The sequence below is a fragment of the Micropterus dolomieu genome, linkage group LG08 (assembly GCF_021292245.1).
Source record: "Micropterus dolomieu isolate WLL.071019.BEF.003 ecotype Adirondacks linkage group LG08, ASM2129224v1, whole genome shotgun sequence".
In the NCBI taxonomy this organism is placed as follows: domain Eukaryota; kingdom Metazoa; phylum Chordata; class Actinopteri; order Centrarchiformes; family Centrarchidae; genus Micropterus; species Micropterus dolomieu.
Window position 1 is genome coordinate 10,971,484 of NC_060157.1, and position 16,311 is coordinate 10,987,794.

General features: G+C 38.5%; 1 protein-coding gene across 2 annotated transcripts in view; it reads left to right on the plus strand.

Moving 5' to 3' along the window:
* LOC123975513 (acid-sensing ion channel 1-like) overlaps nucleotides 1–13,009 on the plus strand; it is a 44,232-nt gene extending 31,223 nt beyond the window's left edge. The window contains exons 3-10 of one of the 2 annotated variants that reach the window (XM_046057051.1): nucleotides 8,975–9,125; nucleotides 9,342–9,469; nucleotides 10,075–10,225; nucleotides 10,365–10,421; nucleotides 10,576–10,733; nucleotides 11,624–11,711; nucleotides 11,817–11,896; nucleotides 12,529–13,009. In XM_046057051.1, the coding sequence (XP_045913007.1) occupies nucleotides 8,975–9,125; nucleotides 9,342–9,469; nucleotides 10,075–10,225; nucleotides 10,365–10,421; nucleotides 10,576–10,733; nucleotides 11,624–11,711; nucleotides 11,817–11,896; nucleotides 12,529–12,648 (933 nt within the window). In that variant the 3' untranslated portion in view covers nucleotides 12,649–13,009. Of the gene's footprint in view, nucleotides 1–8,974; nucleotides 9,126–9,341; nucleotides 9,470–10,074; nucleotides 10,226–10,364; nucleotides 10,422–10,575; nucleotides 10,734–11,619; nucleotides 11,712–11,816; nucleotides 11,897–12,528 lie in introns of both variants that reach the window. The other variant, XM_046057050.1, reaches the window with a different exon arrangement.
* The last annotated feature ends 3,302 nt before the right edge of the window (nucleotides 13,010–16,311 follow it).

Below are 16,311 nucleotides of genomic sequence, written 5' to 3' on the forward strand. Positions count from 1 at the left end.
TAATAGAGACCCATATGGGCTGTGGTGTACAGTATAGTTAGTTTGCTTAGGCTGTTGCAATATAGCAACAGATAAATAGATACATTGATAGATGGATGCTATATTGCGTGTCAATAAGAAATCTGGTGACAAGTTTAAAGATACAATTGTAAATAAATTATAAATATATTATACAATATAATATTTTTGTCATAACTAACAACAAAAGAAAATAAATTATTTCAATCCTGTTTAACTTGGTGACACCCGGTAACTGTGGTAAGAGAGTAAGTGTGGTTTAATTGACCTTATGGGGCCTGCCCATTTTTTAAATGAAATTTACATCTGAAGCCAAAGCCTTGGTCCTGATTGGTTACTACCTACTATCATTCCTCAAAATTGGGAACACAAATCCATAATTTTTCAATGCGGATTACAGTCCAACCCTCACCTATGGTCATGAGCTTTCGGTAGTGAGCAAAAGAATGGGATTTCTGATACAAGTGGTTGAAATTAGTTTCCTCCATAGACTGGGCTTACCCTTAGAGATAGGTGAAGAGTCTCAGACATCCGGAGGGAGCTCGGAGTAGAGCCACTCCTTCTAGTTAAAAGGAGCCAGTTGAGAAATTTCAGGCATGTGACCGGGATCCAGACTGTATTACCCAAACTGGAGGACTTTTAGCACAAACATGACTGGACAAAAATAAGGAACAAATGTTAGGGACACCAGTCACCCCAACATTCACTTATTTTGTCTACTTTTGTTAGAGATGCACCAGTGCAGTCTGAAAGCAAGCTCAGGGAAGCTTTAGAGAAGTTTCTTCCCTCAGGCTGTCAGACTCCTTATATTCCATAGAGACTCTATGTCCAGCCACATTTTCAGATCTGGTTTATTAGAATTTCTTCTCTTGGCCCCTGGGCCAACAGTCATCCTCTATATCCTCCATTTCATGTTCATTATCACATCACTCGTGCTCAGTGTATGTTCTAGTTCAGTCTCATATTCATTCTTCATTTGTTACTACTATGTCACTTCACGCTTGACTCTATTTTTAAACTATTTTAATCTATTGCCTTTGTTTGCATGTACTCGTACTACATTTTGTACTTACATTTCCTCGCACAACATACACATTGTACCTGTATAATGATGTATGTGACACAGCTAGATAGAAAGATAGATATTGTAAGACACTGCTGTCCCACTGGATACATGATTTAATCCTAGTTAACCCGGCTATCTGCCACTTAAAGTGCCCTCAGCTTTAGTAAGTCCTCTGCCCCTCTGACTGGGCCATGGGCTGTTTATCCCCCGATGTTTACTCAGCTGTGCATGACGAAAGGGCGGCGCACACAGGAGTTATAGCAAAGCTAGCTGCTGCTGTAGTGGCCTTTCTGCCTGCCTGGCATTTCTCTCACAGCAGATAGTGAGCGTGGGTTCTGCACATGGCTGGCACAAGTGGGCAAGAAGGAGATTTGTAGGCGAAGTGATGATGAGACATGCAGGGAAAAGGCAGGCAAAGGATGTTCATCATGTAGAGATTAATGTTACACGTCACCTACCTATTTAATTTGGTATAATCATATCAAAAAAATGTACTGTGTAACTGCATCACATCACTGGCTGCTACTGAATGTCTTAGTCCTCTAAGCAGCCATTTAGCATCTCACTCCACTCTTCTTCTGCTCACTTGAGTGGCAATATGGGGGTTGCCTGCTAACTGCAAGAACCTCTACAGAAAATTGAACAGCTCTGAATGAATGTGAACTGACAATTCTAAGACATTTATGTCTTCACCAAGAAGCTTCTGCACAGCAAAAAAATGTAAAAAAATATAATAAAATGTTCAGTAGTTATTTAACATAGCCTTTCAACAAAATTTTCCCTCTCTCTTCATTTTGTTGAATAGCAGACTGTAGGTGGGAGGAATTACAGGGAACCTTCCCTTAGGGTGTTATTTCCTCTCAGTGTGTGGTGCTACTGCAAGTCCATCCACCATAGAGACGAGGGATTGCATTAAACCAACAATTAATTGTTCTCAGAGACAGGCAGTGGCCCGCAGGCTCTGCTGCCTCCACTTGATCAGCTATTAAGTTGTGGTGTTGTGAATCTCCTCTGTTTTCCTCAGGAAGGGTCTCTCTTTAATTCTCTGTAGATTTACTATCATAGAAGACTAAGAAAACCAGCAAATATTCACATTTAAGTGTCTGAAAGTGGATTTTTAAACAATTTTGAATAGGGTTATACAGTAAGTTGAAACTAATGACTTTGTTAATAATTAACAAATAATTTACCAATTTCTGGAAATAGGACCAAAGCGAACTTCAAGCTGCTCTTCTATATTTGTATTATTTGTATATTTTATTGGCCAGACAACTTATAGTGTTAACGAGGCCTGCTCTCTTCACAGTGTTGGAAATTAAGTAAGTATATTATTAACTAGCCCTGCGATGGACCGGCGACCTGTCCAGGGTGTACAGATACAGATTAACAGATTCAAATCCCTCTGCATTAATTTGTGCAATGTGTTTTAGGAGTTACGTATCTTATTTGCAAATATTTATAAGACTGTTCTGCACAATTCACACAAATTATCAGAAATTTCACATGTAAGCAAACATTAAAGCAAAGTATAAAAAATACAGATTTGTGGAACAGAATCATATATTTTTCTTCTTTCCTACAATATTCTCATCACCCATAACCATCTCATAAGCCCTTATTTTTAATAATAATAATAATAGCTTTATTAGTTTGGCACTTTTCAATACAGGTAACAAAGTGCTTTACAGCAATCAATGTAAAACATAGACAAGTCGAATCAAAATTAGTTTCACATACTGTGGTGTGGTGTACAACGAAGAATATGTGAAAGATAAAACAAGTAAAATAATAAACATTAACCACGCATCACACAGTGTCTGTGTGCACTAGTTGCAGGGGCCATGAGTACTTTTACTTTTGATACTTAAAAGTACATTTTGGTGTTCATACTTCTGTACTTGATTTCTTACTAAATGCAGGTCTTTTAATTGTAATTAAGTAGTTTTTAATTGTTGTATTGTCTGAACACTTCCACCATTGTATCATTATGCACCCATAGAGACTATGAACACCTCTTCTCACCTGCTGGATGGTCTTGATTTAACCTGTTTGGTCTGATTTAACCTGTATCTCAAATTCACTCTGTCATGCTGTGTTAGTGCTAAGGTCGGCACAGTCCTAATTTTTAGATTGAGGCAGCGCTCTGAGGCATATATAACTTAAGTGAATACACACTTCCATTTTTCTTCATATGATATGCTCCCCACTCTACTCAGGTCTCCTGAGGTGCCCCGTACCTGGCGATGATGCTATCGTCTATGAAGGTGATAGGTAGTGAGAGCCCGGACAGTGTCTGGCAATAGGATGAGAGAGGAGGAGGACTGTCTCTACTGGCCTGTGAAATATTCATCAAATGAAGCAGGGGCGGGTGGGGAAGTGCGGCGGGAGATGGAGAGGAGTCCACAGGGGAATGAACATCATACTTCAGGGGACACGAGGGAATGAGGAAAGAGAGATGCAGACCAGGAAGGAAGGAAATGTAGGAGGGAAAGAAATATTTTCATTGTGTGGATGGATGGATGGATGGATGGGAGCTGGTGGTTAAAATCCCAAATATGATAGATGAAAATTCCCCTCACAACAGTGGAGGAGTTTTTCTGATATTTCATCTATAAAGCAGCAGGTAAGGTCGGACAGAGACTGGTGATGGTTTCTTAGAAATATTGAATTCTGACATCTAAACTGATTTCACATATACACTTTTTTCCCTCAAGCACTTGAAAGGCTCCTGTCCCCTGTTTTCTCCTCTTTTGTCAATAACTTCGGGAGGACTAGCTGTCCACACTGATTATGTGATGATTCCCCGCCCTACAGAGTGCACTGCCCTAAGGCGTCATCGAGTGTCAATGCACTGGACATGAGGTCTTGATTTGCATGATCGATTCTCACTCATTAGTCTGACTTTGACCTTCATGAAAAGTACAATGGTTCAGCCTCTTTGCAGTTCTGCAGAGTACTGGTCAAATATTCAAAGGAAAATTGGGTGATATTCTGTATTTTTATTATAGTCATCCAATCCCATGAAAAGACCAGAATTAAAGATTAGGGAGTAAAGGGTTACAATATTTATATAATATATTATTATATAATATATTTACATTTCTGAGCCTTTTCAGTTGTTACTAGTTAGCCAGGCGCTGTGGCCATTCAGATGGCCATGCCATGAAATTTTGTACCGACATGCATGGTCACCACTGGATGGATCCTAATGACTTTGGTGATCATCTGACTTTTCCCACCATGAGGTTGATGTTTTGTGATTTTGAGTTAAATGTCTGTAAAAATTGACAACAATGGCTGTCCCTAAAGCTATGCCACTAATTTGGCTAAAAATACAAATAAAATATTAACTATATAAAAAAATTAATAATAATTTTTCACTATCTTACTGACCGTTTTGAAACTACAAGCACAAAGATGCAGCTGTGTTTTGTCAGTGCACGACGGCCTTTGGTCTTCTCTCTCTAATGAAGTGTTTCTGTATGAAGCCTTTTAGTTATCCATACTCCCTGAGGAGCTCTGCTGTTTGCTTCTACCTATTCTTGTTTGCCTCTCATCTTGACTTCCTTATTTTGACAATCAGTGTCTCAGAGTCTGATTCTATGTTCAGGGCATCATTATTACATACAAACTCCACCGTGCCCCTGACTTTCAAACCCCTACCCGGTTTATTTTCTCTGGAGTGGTTCTACACAAGACTGGTTATTAGCGTGGTGAGTCAGCTATTCATTCTGAACCAAACAGAGGAGGGGGATGCTTTGGCTTTGATGCTTTTATTCTGGCATTAGTTTTACCTTCATGCTGCAAGCATTAGTGATCAGACTCCAAGATCACCCATTGCAAGGACTGTAAATCGTAATCAGTCACTTTCACAGAACACACCAGTCTATGGTGGCTTTGTTGGTATATAGCTTTGTTGATTTCCTTTGGTTTTAACAAACACAATAGTGGGCTATCTGACTAATATTATAGCAGCATCATGTGGCTGACATTTTTGGTTTTAAGTGAAATATCTCTATTGGATGGATTGCCATGAAATTTGGGACAGAGATATAAAAAAATTAAAAATTAGATCAGAAGGATGATATGGGTTAAGTGAATAAATTCGACTTCAACCCATAGCTTCAGCCACCTCCTCTAAAAATATAAACAAACCTTTTGTTAGCAGAAATCCAAACACACACCTCCTACTACAATATTACTCTGCCATAATGGTCAAGTGCAGTTTTATATGATGGGGGGTGAACTAGTGACCCAAAATTACATTTGATCTTACAAATTTGTAACAAATTTGTGAGAGACGTGGGTTCAATTCCCCACTGTGACAAATCCACCAATGTTCCTGGGCAAGACACTTAACACCTAGTTGCTCCAGAGGCGTATGACCTCTGAGATATATAGCTATTATATGTTGCTTTGGATAAAAGCGTCAGCTAAATGAATAAATGTAATCTGTATTTTACCATTGTCATTGTGAGCATGTTAGCATGCTGTCATTAGCATTTAGTTAAAGCACCACTGTGTCTAAGTACAGCCTCACAGAGCCACTAGCGTGGCTGTAGACTCTTATTAATATTAATCCCTTTATTTATTTTCATGAAGTTTATTCATGTATGAAGGTACTCAGCATAGTTTTTCCAGGTCAACTGAAATCCCTGTTGGATTACAGTCCAGCCGCACAATAGGATGCAACATGTGTATATATTTTAGTGCTAGTCTCTGTGGACTGCTGTCTCCTCGCTGTTGCATTTAAAGAGCATATTCCCAGTGATAGCTGTTTAAGTGTACAGCATAATAACAGTGAAAGTGTTGGCACTTAACTGAGATGGCTTTAAAGTCCACAAAAACATTCCCATAAAACAACAGAGTACTAATGGACTGAACTTACCCTGCTGAGACATCTTTTAGCAGCTCACAGATTGCAAGACTGAAGGCCTCGTAAAATGGATGGGAAAGTGCATAGATTTGTAATTTTTAGATTTTTGTCCAAATCTGATGTGGCCCGAAAAACAGATATGCATAATTATGTGCATAATGATTAATTACAGCAGAGCTATGTTGAGTGCTTTTCAATACATAGGAAAGTGTGTGTGAGTGACAGCTTTATTGATCACACAGCTCTGAAGATGTATGCCTCTGTAAACTTCAGTCAGTAAGTAATGTATTAAACTCTGTGGGGGGGGGTTCATTTGTTCAGATCAGAATTTCTCCATACAGTATGCTCCGTATGATTTCTGCCTCAGAAAACAATTTTCATATGTGCACAATAATTTATTCATTCAACATAGCAAGCAGCCACTGTATGCATGCTGTGCAGACCTTGTGCATTATACATGTTTGATGTTTTTATCCTTACCACCACTGTCACAATATCAACTATTCATCAAGAGGCAGAGAACAAGTGTTATCTGACATCACCTCACTTCTGTATATCGATCAAGATGCTGGTGAACATCGTGCACCCATCATACACATGGATTTAACGTTTATGTAATGATGTTATTTATGAAGTACAGTAAGTGCAGCCACATTTACGAACATTTGTGGAGGAAGGTCCTTTCTGACAGCTGCTAGATCTTTTTGATATTCAACAAGTCAGCAGGGTTCACAGAGTCTGTGATCAATACTTTTAAATAAATGTTTGGTGAAGGTCACCTGCAGCACCTGGTTAGTCAGTCCACGATTGTTGGTCCAGACTGAAATATCTCTGTTAAAGGTTCAGTGTGCGAGTTTTAGTGGCATCTAGTGGTGAGGGTTGCGACTTGCAATCAGCGGCTCATGGTGCATTCATGTGCTCCTCTGATGGTCCCATTTCCTGAGTTGTTCTTCCGACTACAGTGTGTTCATGTGCTCTTAAGTCAGAATGTGGAATCAACATGGACGCTACTACAGATGTGTTCGATTAGCATTATCAGAGCATATAAACAACACGAAGACATCTAGTTCATTCTACATGTACAGTGAACTCACCGTTATAACAATGTTACAAATTACCTGTTTGCAAAATATGTCTATGCAATAGGTGATTTTGCATAAATCAAAGTTCTGCATACTTCTTTATGACCCATGTACACTTTATTACTCTTTTTGCAATAAAGATTCAAAGAGTTTTTCGACACCACATGAATGCACCGTCCGTCACCACTCACCCCTCCTTTTCCAAGTGCATAGAAGAAGCTCTGTCGGCAATTGTACTAAATGACACGCGTGGGCCTCCATTTGTCCTAATTTCTCATTTTTTTCTTACTTTTGATAAACCAGTCGACTACTACTACTGCTAACATTACTTGTTCTTCTTCTTCTTCTTCTTCACCTTCGTCTTCTTCTTCTTCGTCTTCTCATTGCATAAGAACATAGTGACAAAATACGCTCTGTAAAGCAGTTTGGGCTACTGTAGAAACATACTCTAAGCTAAAGTGAAATGTTGGCCGTTGTGAGAGAAAGTGGAGGCGCAATATTGTTTAAATAGTTCCAGTGCATATTTGGAGTCTCTTGTAGAAGGCATATAAAGTGTTGCACTCGATTGCAAAATGACAGAAATAGTTGTGAAACAAATGAAAAAAGAACTTGAGAGATAAATTCAATCCCTGGCTGCTTTTCTCACCTCTTCACAGCTGGCCAATCACGGTGTGAAGTGGGTGTGAATGTTGAATTATTGGTTTTGACAGAAATAGTTGGACACGGTACCCCCCAAATTGTGACACCTGAGAGGTGTAGGGGAAGGGGGTTTCCAAAGCTATTCAACTGTCTGACAAGCAGTTCTTATTAAGTATAACGGTGCCTTGGGTACAGCCTCACAGAGCTATTGGCGTAACAGTAGAGTCTTAAGTCTTGTTCACGTGAAACAAACATTTAGTCTCAAAGAAACATTGGCTTCACGTTTGTCAGTGGCTTGCCATTCATTTTACTTGCTTTTCTTGATAGAACTTAATGTTTTTTCCCCACTCAGATCGATGTCTGCTTCTGCACCCAGCAGTCTCTTGCTGACATGATAGATGGCCGAAATGTTTAAACTGCCCTTGGCAGGACCCAAACTCTTTCTCAACAATTACTTGGTTGGTTTGTTCTTTCTAATCACAGATATGTCATTCTGTGCCATAACGCTGAACAATAGCCTGCTCCAAGCGTTAGTAGCTAAACTCTCTCTCTCGCTCTCTCTGTCTCTCTCTATCTCTATCTCTCGCTCTCTCTCTCTGTCTCTTTCACTTTGCATCCTTGCTCTCCGTTGCTCCCTGCTCTCCCACTCTCTCACTCATGCTCCCTGCATGGGTTATGTGACTCATACAACACTAAACGCTCTAATGCAAGATTAACTCTTCACCAAAGAAAGCTCCATATTGATACATTTCCATCTATTTACTGTTGTGCACTCATGGCTGTTTAAACATATCATATGGGCTTTTGCTGATAACACAGCTTCAATCTAATGTCTGTGTCTTGGCTTTTAAAAATTAAGGCTACATCCTTGCTTGGTCTCCATGGTAACATCAGGTCCATTATAACTGCCATAAAGAGCATGCGAGGGAATGTTAAATCACCAGTCTGCCAGTCTCCGTCACCTCACTGGGTTCATTGTGTAATTCACAAACCCACGGGAAGACCTCCTTCTCCTCTCCTCTCTTTTTCCCTAACACTTTCTTGTCTCACCTTTTTTATCTTTCTGTCACACATGCTCCTTTTCTCTCATAGTATCTCTGTCCTGTGTACACATGTTCACAGGCACACACACACACACACACACACACACGCACACACACATACACACACACATATCAGATATTGAGTCAAACACTGACCCCCAGTGGAAAAGCATTGTTAATAAACCTTTTGCAGGTTTGCAGAGCTGTGTAAAACAAATTAAAACAAAAATCTCTCTCATGTGTCTCTCAGGTCTTCACTCGCTACGGGAAGTGTTACACGTTTAACGCCGGTGATGATGGACGCCCTCCCCTCATCACCACAAAGGGAGGTATGGGTAATGGACTGGAGGTCATGCTGGACATTCAGCAGGATGAATACCTGCCTATCTGGGGAGAAACAGGTGAGGGGGATGTTGTTCATTCAGCAGCTGTCAGATGTGGTTATCTGTCACACTCTTAACAGCGTGTGTGGGCAGCACAACCACATGCTGGTGTTAATACCTCAGTGTGTGAAAGTCAGAGTCAAAACCTCTTCTCTTGAATGTGTCTTGATTCATTAGTGAAACACATCTTTAACGTGGTGTTGCTCTGATCCCACGTTCTTTGACTTCCTGCAGATGAGACATCATTTGAAGCTGGGGTCAAAGTTCAGATCCACAGTCAGGACGAGCCATCCTTCATTGACCAGCTCGGGTTCGGAGTGGCACCCGGGTTTCAGACGTTTGTTTCCTGTCAGGAACAGAGGGTACATACTGCAGCACTTTGATCTTTTTATTCTTTATACATGTGGAATCTGTTAAAGCCCCTGTAATATTGGTTTTTCTCTAAATCTTTAAATGCTCATGATGAGATATGTCAGTTGGTTTAGTTAGTTTACCTAATGTGCTTCATTAGGGCTGTGAGTGTGTTTTGTTCAGATTTGACTGTGATTTGACAGTGGCCTGGCAAGTGAGTCATTGTCTGATCAGTATCTGATATAAGTTTGCTCTCTAGTAACCCATCAATATATATTCAGAGTTATTCAGGAACAACAAAGTGAAGTGGCCATTCCTGATTTGTTCTTTTGTAACTACTCAGGATTTTGTGCAGTAGTTTGGCTAATATTTAAAGTTCGCTTTTGTTTTTTCTGCCAAATCAGTTTTGTCTAAACCTGTATGATCGCCTGACTGTCCTGTTGGACTTGCATTGTTATTAGATCTCAGAAGGCAACTTGGTGGATACAGTGTTATTATTATTGAGATGACTGATAGCCAAAACAATTAAAATAAGATCTAAGTTGTTATAAACCAGAAAGTAATTTTAAATCACTTGTCTGTATACAGTGTAATAAGCGATTTGTGGTTGTTGCAGCTGATATACCTTCCCCCACCCTGGGGAGACTGTAAGGTGACAGCCATGGATTCAGACTTCTTTGATAGTTACAGCATCACAGCCTGTCGCATTGACTGTGAAACACGCTACCTGGTGGACAACTGCAACTGCCGCATGGTGCACATGCCTGGTAGGAAAACTGCTCTTACTGTATGTGGTGTCAGAATTACATCAATGCATCAATGATGATGCAATGACAAATTACCGTAGGCAAAGAAGAAAAGCAGAGGAAATTTAATTAACGTAAATGTGTGTTGCTTTGGCTGCAGGCGACGCACCCTACTGCACCCCCGAGCTGTACAAAGAATGTGCTGACCCAGCCCTTGGTAAGGAAATGGCTTTGTACACGTCTGGTCTGACTCTTTAAGGAACAGATTTTTTAAAAAAAGCACGCACACACATCATCCCATGATGTTTTTAAACTACAGCCCACTGATCTGTTTGAAAGGTCAAGCTGAGCTCTGGTTTTCTTCTCTCCAGATTTCCTGGTGGAGAGAGACAACGATTTCTGTGTGTGTGAGACGCCATGCAACATGACCAGATACAGCAAAGAGCTGTCCTTCGTCAAGATCCCCAGCAAGGCCTCTGCTAAATATCTTGCAAAGAAATACAACAAATCTGAGCAGTATATTAAGCAAGTATCAACTACACACAATACACTTAATTATTTATTTTATATATACTGTATAAATATACACATACATATACTGTATATACCATACTTTATTGCAAGAGTGCACAACTTAAGCCCAACTGCTTACATTGCTTTGTCTGCAATTTAATTATATTTATGTAAGATGTTTTTTATAGAAGAAAACCATATATAAAATAAAAAATGGCACGTACATAACCACATCTTTAATTCATAAAACTAACTTAAAGAAAAAAAGGCACACTATACAGAGATATTACCAACAGGAAAACAACAACAATAATAATAACTAGAACTGCAAGTAGTTGTAAGCAGGGTCCAAGCCTCCCTGGCGCCAGCCGCCACCTCACTCCGCGGAGGGCGCGAGTCGACCCGGGCGCCCCGCCGTGGCTCGAGTATGAAATTAAAAGGACTTGCGGTTTTATTTGATATACCAATAATACCACTACCTAGAGGCCGATTGACACCACATTCCATACAGCCCTTCGGGAAGTCATACAACATAAGGTCCTGAAGTTTGGTGTCGATCGGCCATTCCAAACCTAAGATATGACATCACTTCCTGTTTGTAATAAAACATTCAAATCAAAGGGGTAACACTATAATGTAGAGATATAAGAAATATAATATATATTATATATATATATGAAGACAATTTTTATTACAACTGTGTTTTACTATCCATTATCTGTTCATCCAGCAGCCTCCACTTATGGGTGCCATCAGGAGGAGTTATATCTGTTAACAGCAACATTATAGTGTTATAAACCATTAATAAAATGTTTATATACTGTACTTTTTAATGCTAAACAGTGTTAAGTGTAACCTAAAATGTTATATCAATGTTTTGACTCACTTGCTTTTCTTCACAGGGAGAATCTCCTGGTTTTGGACATATTTTTTGAGGCTCTCAACTACGAAACTATTGAACAGAAGAAGGCTTATGAAGTGGCTGGACTTTTAGGTACAGCATTTTTGAGTTCCATTTTTCAACTTTATATGGGCTATCTATCTTTCAAGCCTGGGTAATGAAATAGGTTTTTCATAAGCTTGTGTTGTCTTATTCCAGGTGATATTGGTGGTCAAATGGGACTTTTTATCGGGGCAAGCATACTCACCATTCTGGAGATATTTGACTACCTTTATGAGGTGAGACTTCTTCAGGAAAGTTGATTCAACAGAAAAATAATCCTACTACATGTCAATATTCACTTGATACAGAGCTGTAGCTACCATCAAGGACAATGATGTCACGTCATCTATATTTTTTTATACTCGTTTTATACTAAATATATTTAAATTTGACTAGATGTTTCACCTACTTATATGTACATAATAATTCATAATAATTAATATCATAATAATAGTTTTACCGTTTTTAGCTTTGCTGTCCTTGTTTTTAGCTGTGTATCTATTTCTATCGCCTGTAAAATGTTCCGTAGTCTGATTCCTTGTATGTGTACACATAATTAGCCAATAAAGCTAATTCTGATTCTGATTCTTCAAAGGATAAAGTATTTTCCCAACACAGTTTTATTCCTGGCAGCGGACCTTCATGTTGGGAAATAGAAAGTACAGAAAATATAACTGAATCTTTAATTAAAGAGTTAAGTTAATAAATATAAATATAAATAAATAAATAAAAATGAAAAGTCCTTATAAATAGAAACCTTTAAAACTTTGTGAAAACTTGACCTTGTATGTCACCTGTCTTTTCCTATCCTTGTTGAGCCAAAATGGCAGGTTGTTGTGGTGACCTGCTCTGTTTTTTATCCTCTCAGGTGATAAAGTACAAGCTGTGTGGCTGCTCTGATAAGAAGCACAAGCACACACACAACAACGACCAGGGCACGGTCCTGAGCTTAGACGATGTCAAGTGTCACGTCAGTAACTTTCACTAGGCTTCTGCAGCCGCGAAGAGGGAGCCGCCACACTATCTTGTAGCTGAGCAGTTTTGTGGACTTTGTTCATTGCAAGAGCAACAGGGAAAGTGTCTGAACTGTGCCGGTTTAAGGTTTGTGAGCTACAAAGTAGCTACAGGAGAAGCTACACAGACAGCAGGGCAGCAGAAACCATTGATCAACATGTTTTGATAAATAAAAAATGTCAGAATAACTGCATGGTCATCTGTAAACAGCTTTTCAAGACATAGTAACAGATACAGTAAATGGGGGCATGAACTAAGCTAAGGTTCAATAAATCAGCATTAGAATTCCCAGCTATGTGGTGGCTTTGTAATCTGTTATTGTGAACGATTTTTTAGTATAATAATTGATGTGACAAATTCATTTTTACTCACAATAATAAATGTTATTTATTATTTTAGGTAATTTATTTGTGTGTTTTTTTAGGTATTTGGATCTGTCAGCACTACACAATCTTTTCACTTTTGTCCATTGAGGTTTGCTTTCATCACTCTTTTGTTCTTGACTTTCCCCCTCTATTCCCACCAACTGTCCATTTTTATATTAATGTCCTCCAGCCTCATCTTAGGACAGTTCCCTTGTTAAAAACCTGAGCATTTTGCCAATATATTGTACTACCTCATCTTGCAAGGGTGACAGTGCCCGGAAGGATTTACGAGCCAAGCAAATTAATAACAAAAAGGTCATTTTCGTGTATGGAAATAGCAGGGCAGGTTGAAAAAAATCTGGCATTAAAGCGTAACATTTGCTAAACAGCAGTCATAGACCTTTGTAACAGCAGACATTGTGACATGTCACAGTAAAAAAAAAAAACAGAGGTGTTTTTGCTTCAGGCTCCTGGTATTGCACATGCTTACTCACTGTCTCACAGTCATGGCTGACTGGGACACTTGAACAGAGCTATCATTAATGCTATTAGTAACACTTGAGGTTTTCAATGACAAGTCAAAAAGTCTGCTGTAAAAAAGGTTCCGGTTAAGGGACATTTCTAGGATAATGGTAAATACTAGTATGTAGTATAAAAGAAACACAAGCAGGAGAGTCATTAAATCAGAAGATTAACTCAGTAAAATTCATTATACAGCAATATCTAACTAAAGTTTGCTAACATTATCCATTATAAGCCACTGGTGATACCAGACCAAGTAAGGCTATAGCAGCAAAATCCTGAGTGTGTTGACTTGAATCGAGAATAATTTGACTTTTGGGAAATAAGCTTATTCACTTTCTGGCAGAGAGTTAGAGATGAGAAGATTGATACCACTCTCAAATCTGTCAGTAAAATATGACAACATTTAATTAGTTTAGCTTACCACAAAAACTGGAAACAAGGTAAAATGGCTAGTCTGGCAGCGTCAAATGATAACATAATCCTCCTACAGAAACTCTAAAGCTCACAAATGAACACGTTGTATTTAATTTTGTTTAATCTGTTCACAAACCAAAGTGTAAAGTTTGAGCAACTGTGGCTCAGGGGATACAGCGGGTCCACACTTATTGGAACCTCAGCGGTTCGATCTCCCGGCCTCTCCAGTCTGCATGTTGCGAAGCGTCCTTGGATACTAAACATTTGCTTCAAAACAACAAATAGTATTTTGAAGAACGTACAGTAAATGAGCTAAAACAAGCACTTTAAACGTGAAAAAGAGATGGATGGATACACAGCAACAAAATCCAATGTAGACAAATCATATCATGTACAAATATTTAAAAAACATTTTTCCATGTCAACCAGGTGCTACATACTGCATAATTTCTTTTCAATGACAATCACTGTATACTGTAGAAATTTATAATATATAAGTATTTCCTGGCAAGAGTACAGAAGAGACTTCAATCCATTAATTTAAGGGAATGTCATGTCAACATTTCGATGCCGTTCATCACATCAAAGATAATTTATTTTAGGATGTGTTAACATGGCAATATAAAATTAATGAGTATAAATATGTTGAATGTGTTTTGCCATCTTCTAGGGCTCTAAGTTGCATGTAGCACTGTACAGTAGGCGTCGATGATCAGTTAACCTGCACGGCTGACTGCAGTTTGTGTCATCATCTGTCTGCGTGTTTGGTTGTATATATTGTGGACATGTGTATTTATTTGTGTGTTCATTCAGAAGCTGATAAAGGAACATTTGAAATGCTGCCATCAGATCCAGATCCAGAACACAGTATCTGTAATCCGTAAACATGTCATGTGCATGTTTAAGGGTTTGTCTCATATGCTCTCTCTATTCTGACTCTGTTTACAAAAATCAAACCATTTTACAACATTTAGTTAGAGTTCATCTACTTGCACTCATTCCCATTGCGCTCTATGTTATTCTCAACAGGAAATGGGAATTGTATAGCGTGTAGCTGTGTAGTGTTATTATCAAGCACAATCATACAATCAACTGTAATGTAATGTAAATATTGCAATGACTGTTGATGATAATCTTATTGTATTAGAATAGTCTGATCTGTTTAATGTTGTACTTTATATTTAATATAGACTAGATGTGTCTCAACTCCATTTTGTCTGTACATATGATTGTAGATGGTTTATTTATCAAACGTATATTTATCAAAGACAATATAAAAATATGAGGCTATTTCTTTTATGTTTGTATTGCTACAGTCACAGCTGTTCTGAATTTATCAGGAAATGGAAATGAACAGCTGGATTGTTGTTTTCCATAGTCCACTGCATGAGGTCATGTGTCTCAAACCAAGTCCTCCCGCCGCCATGCTTTCAGGTGTTGTCATATTTTTGCCTCCATTTTTAATACTCCTTTTTCATTTGAGACATGAAAGGATGGTTATTTTAGTCTGGTGATGTGTAGATAAATAATGAACCTGAAGCAGTTGTTATATTAAAGATTAAATGCTAACTTTATGTAACTTTTATTCACTTCAAGGTGTTCTGTGTCATCATTTATGATGTGAAATACAAATTAGATTCAACTGCAGAAATAGCTTTGTTTTCATTGTATATCATTTTCTGCAGAGATTTTCACTTGTTTATCATTTTCAGCCATGCTAGCAGCATGGCTCTGGGGATGGCAGAGTCAGTCCACAATTTTGGTCCCAAATTAAAATATCGCAACAACTTTTTGATCAATTTCCATGAAATCTTGTACAGATTTCCATGGTTCCCAGATAATGTATCGTCATTTCTTTGGTGATCCCCTGACTTTTCCTGTAGCACTACGATGAGATTCACATTTGTGGATTTGAGTAAAGTGTCTCAACAACTACTGGATGGATTGCCATGAAATTTTGTAATAACTTAGGTGATCCTTGTACTTTTTATTTAGCTCCATCATCAGGTCTAAATTTTAATTTGTACAATACTTTGGTTTATGACCAAATAGCTTCAAAATGAATGACAGCTGTGCTTTGTGTTTAGTGTACACACTAAACTAAGATGATGAATTACATTATACCATCTAAACATCAGCATGTTAGCATGCTGATTTTAGCATTTAGATTAAAGCACCACTGTGCCTAAGTACAGTACAGCCTCACAGAGCTTCTAGCATGGCTGCAGACTTGTTTCTGTCTAATTTAAACACACTGCAGCAATATGGCACAGTCAATGGTGCCTTATTAGAGTCCATTACTTTATTATTATATTCAGATTTGACAAAGTCAC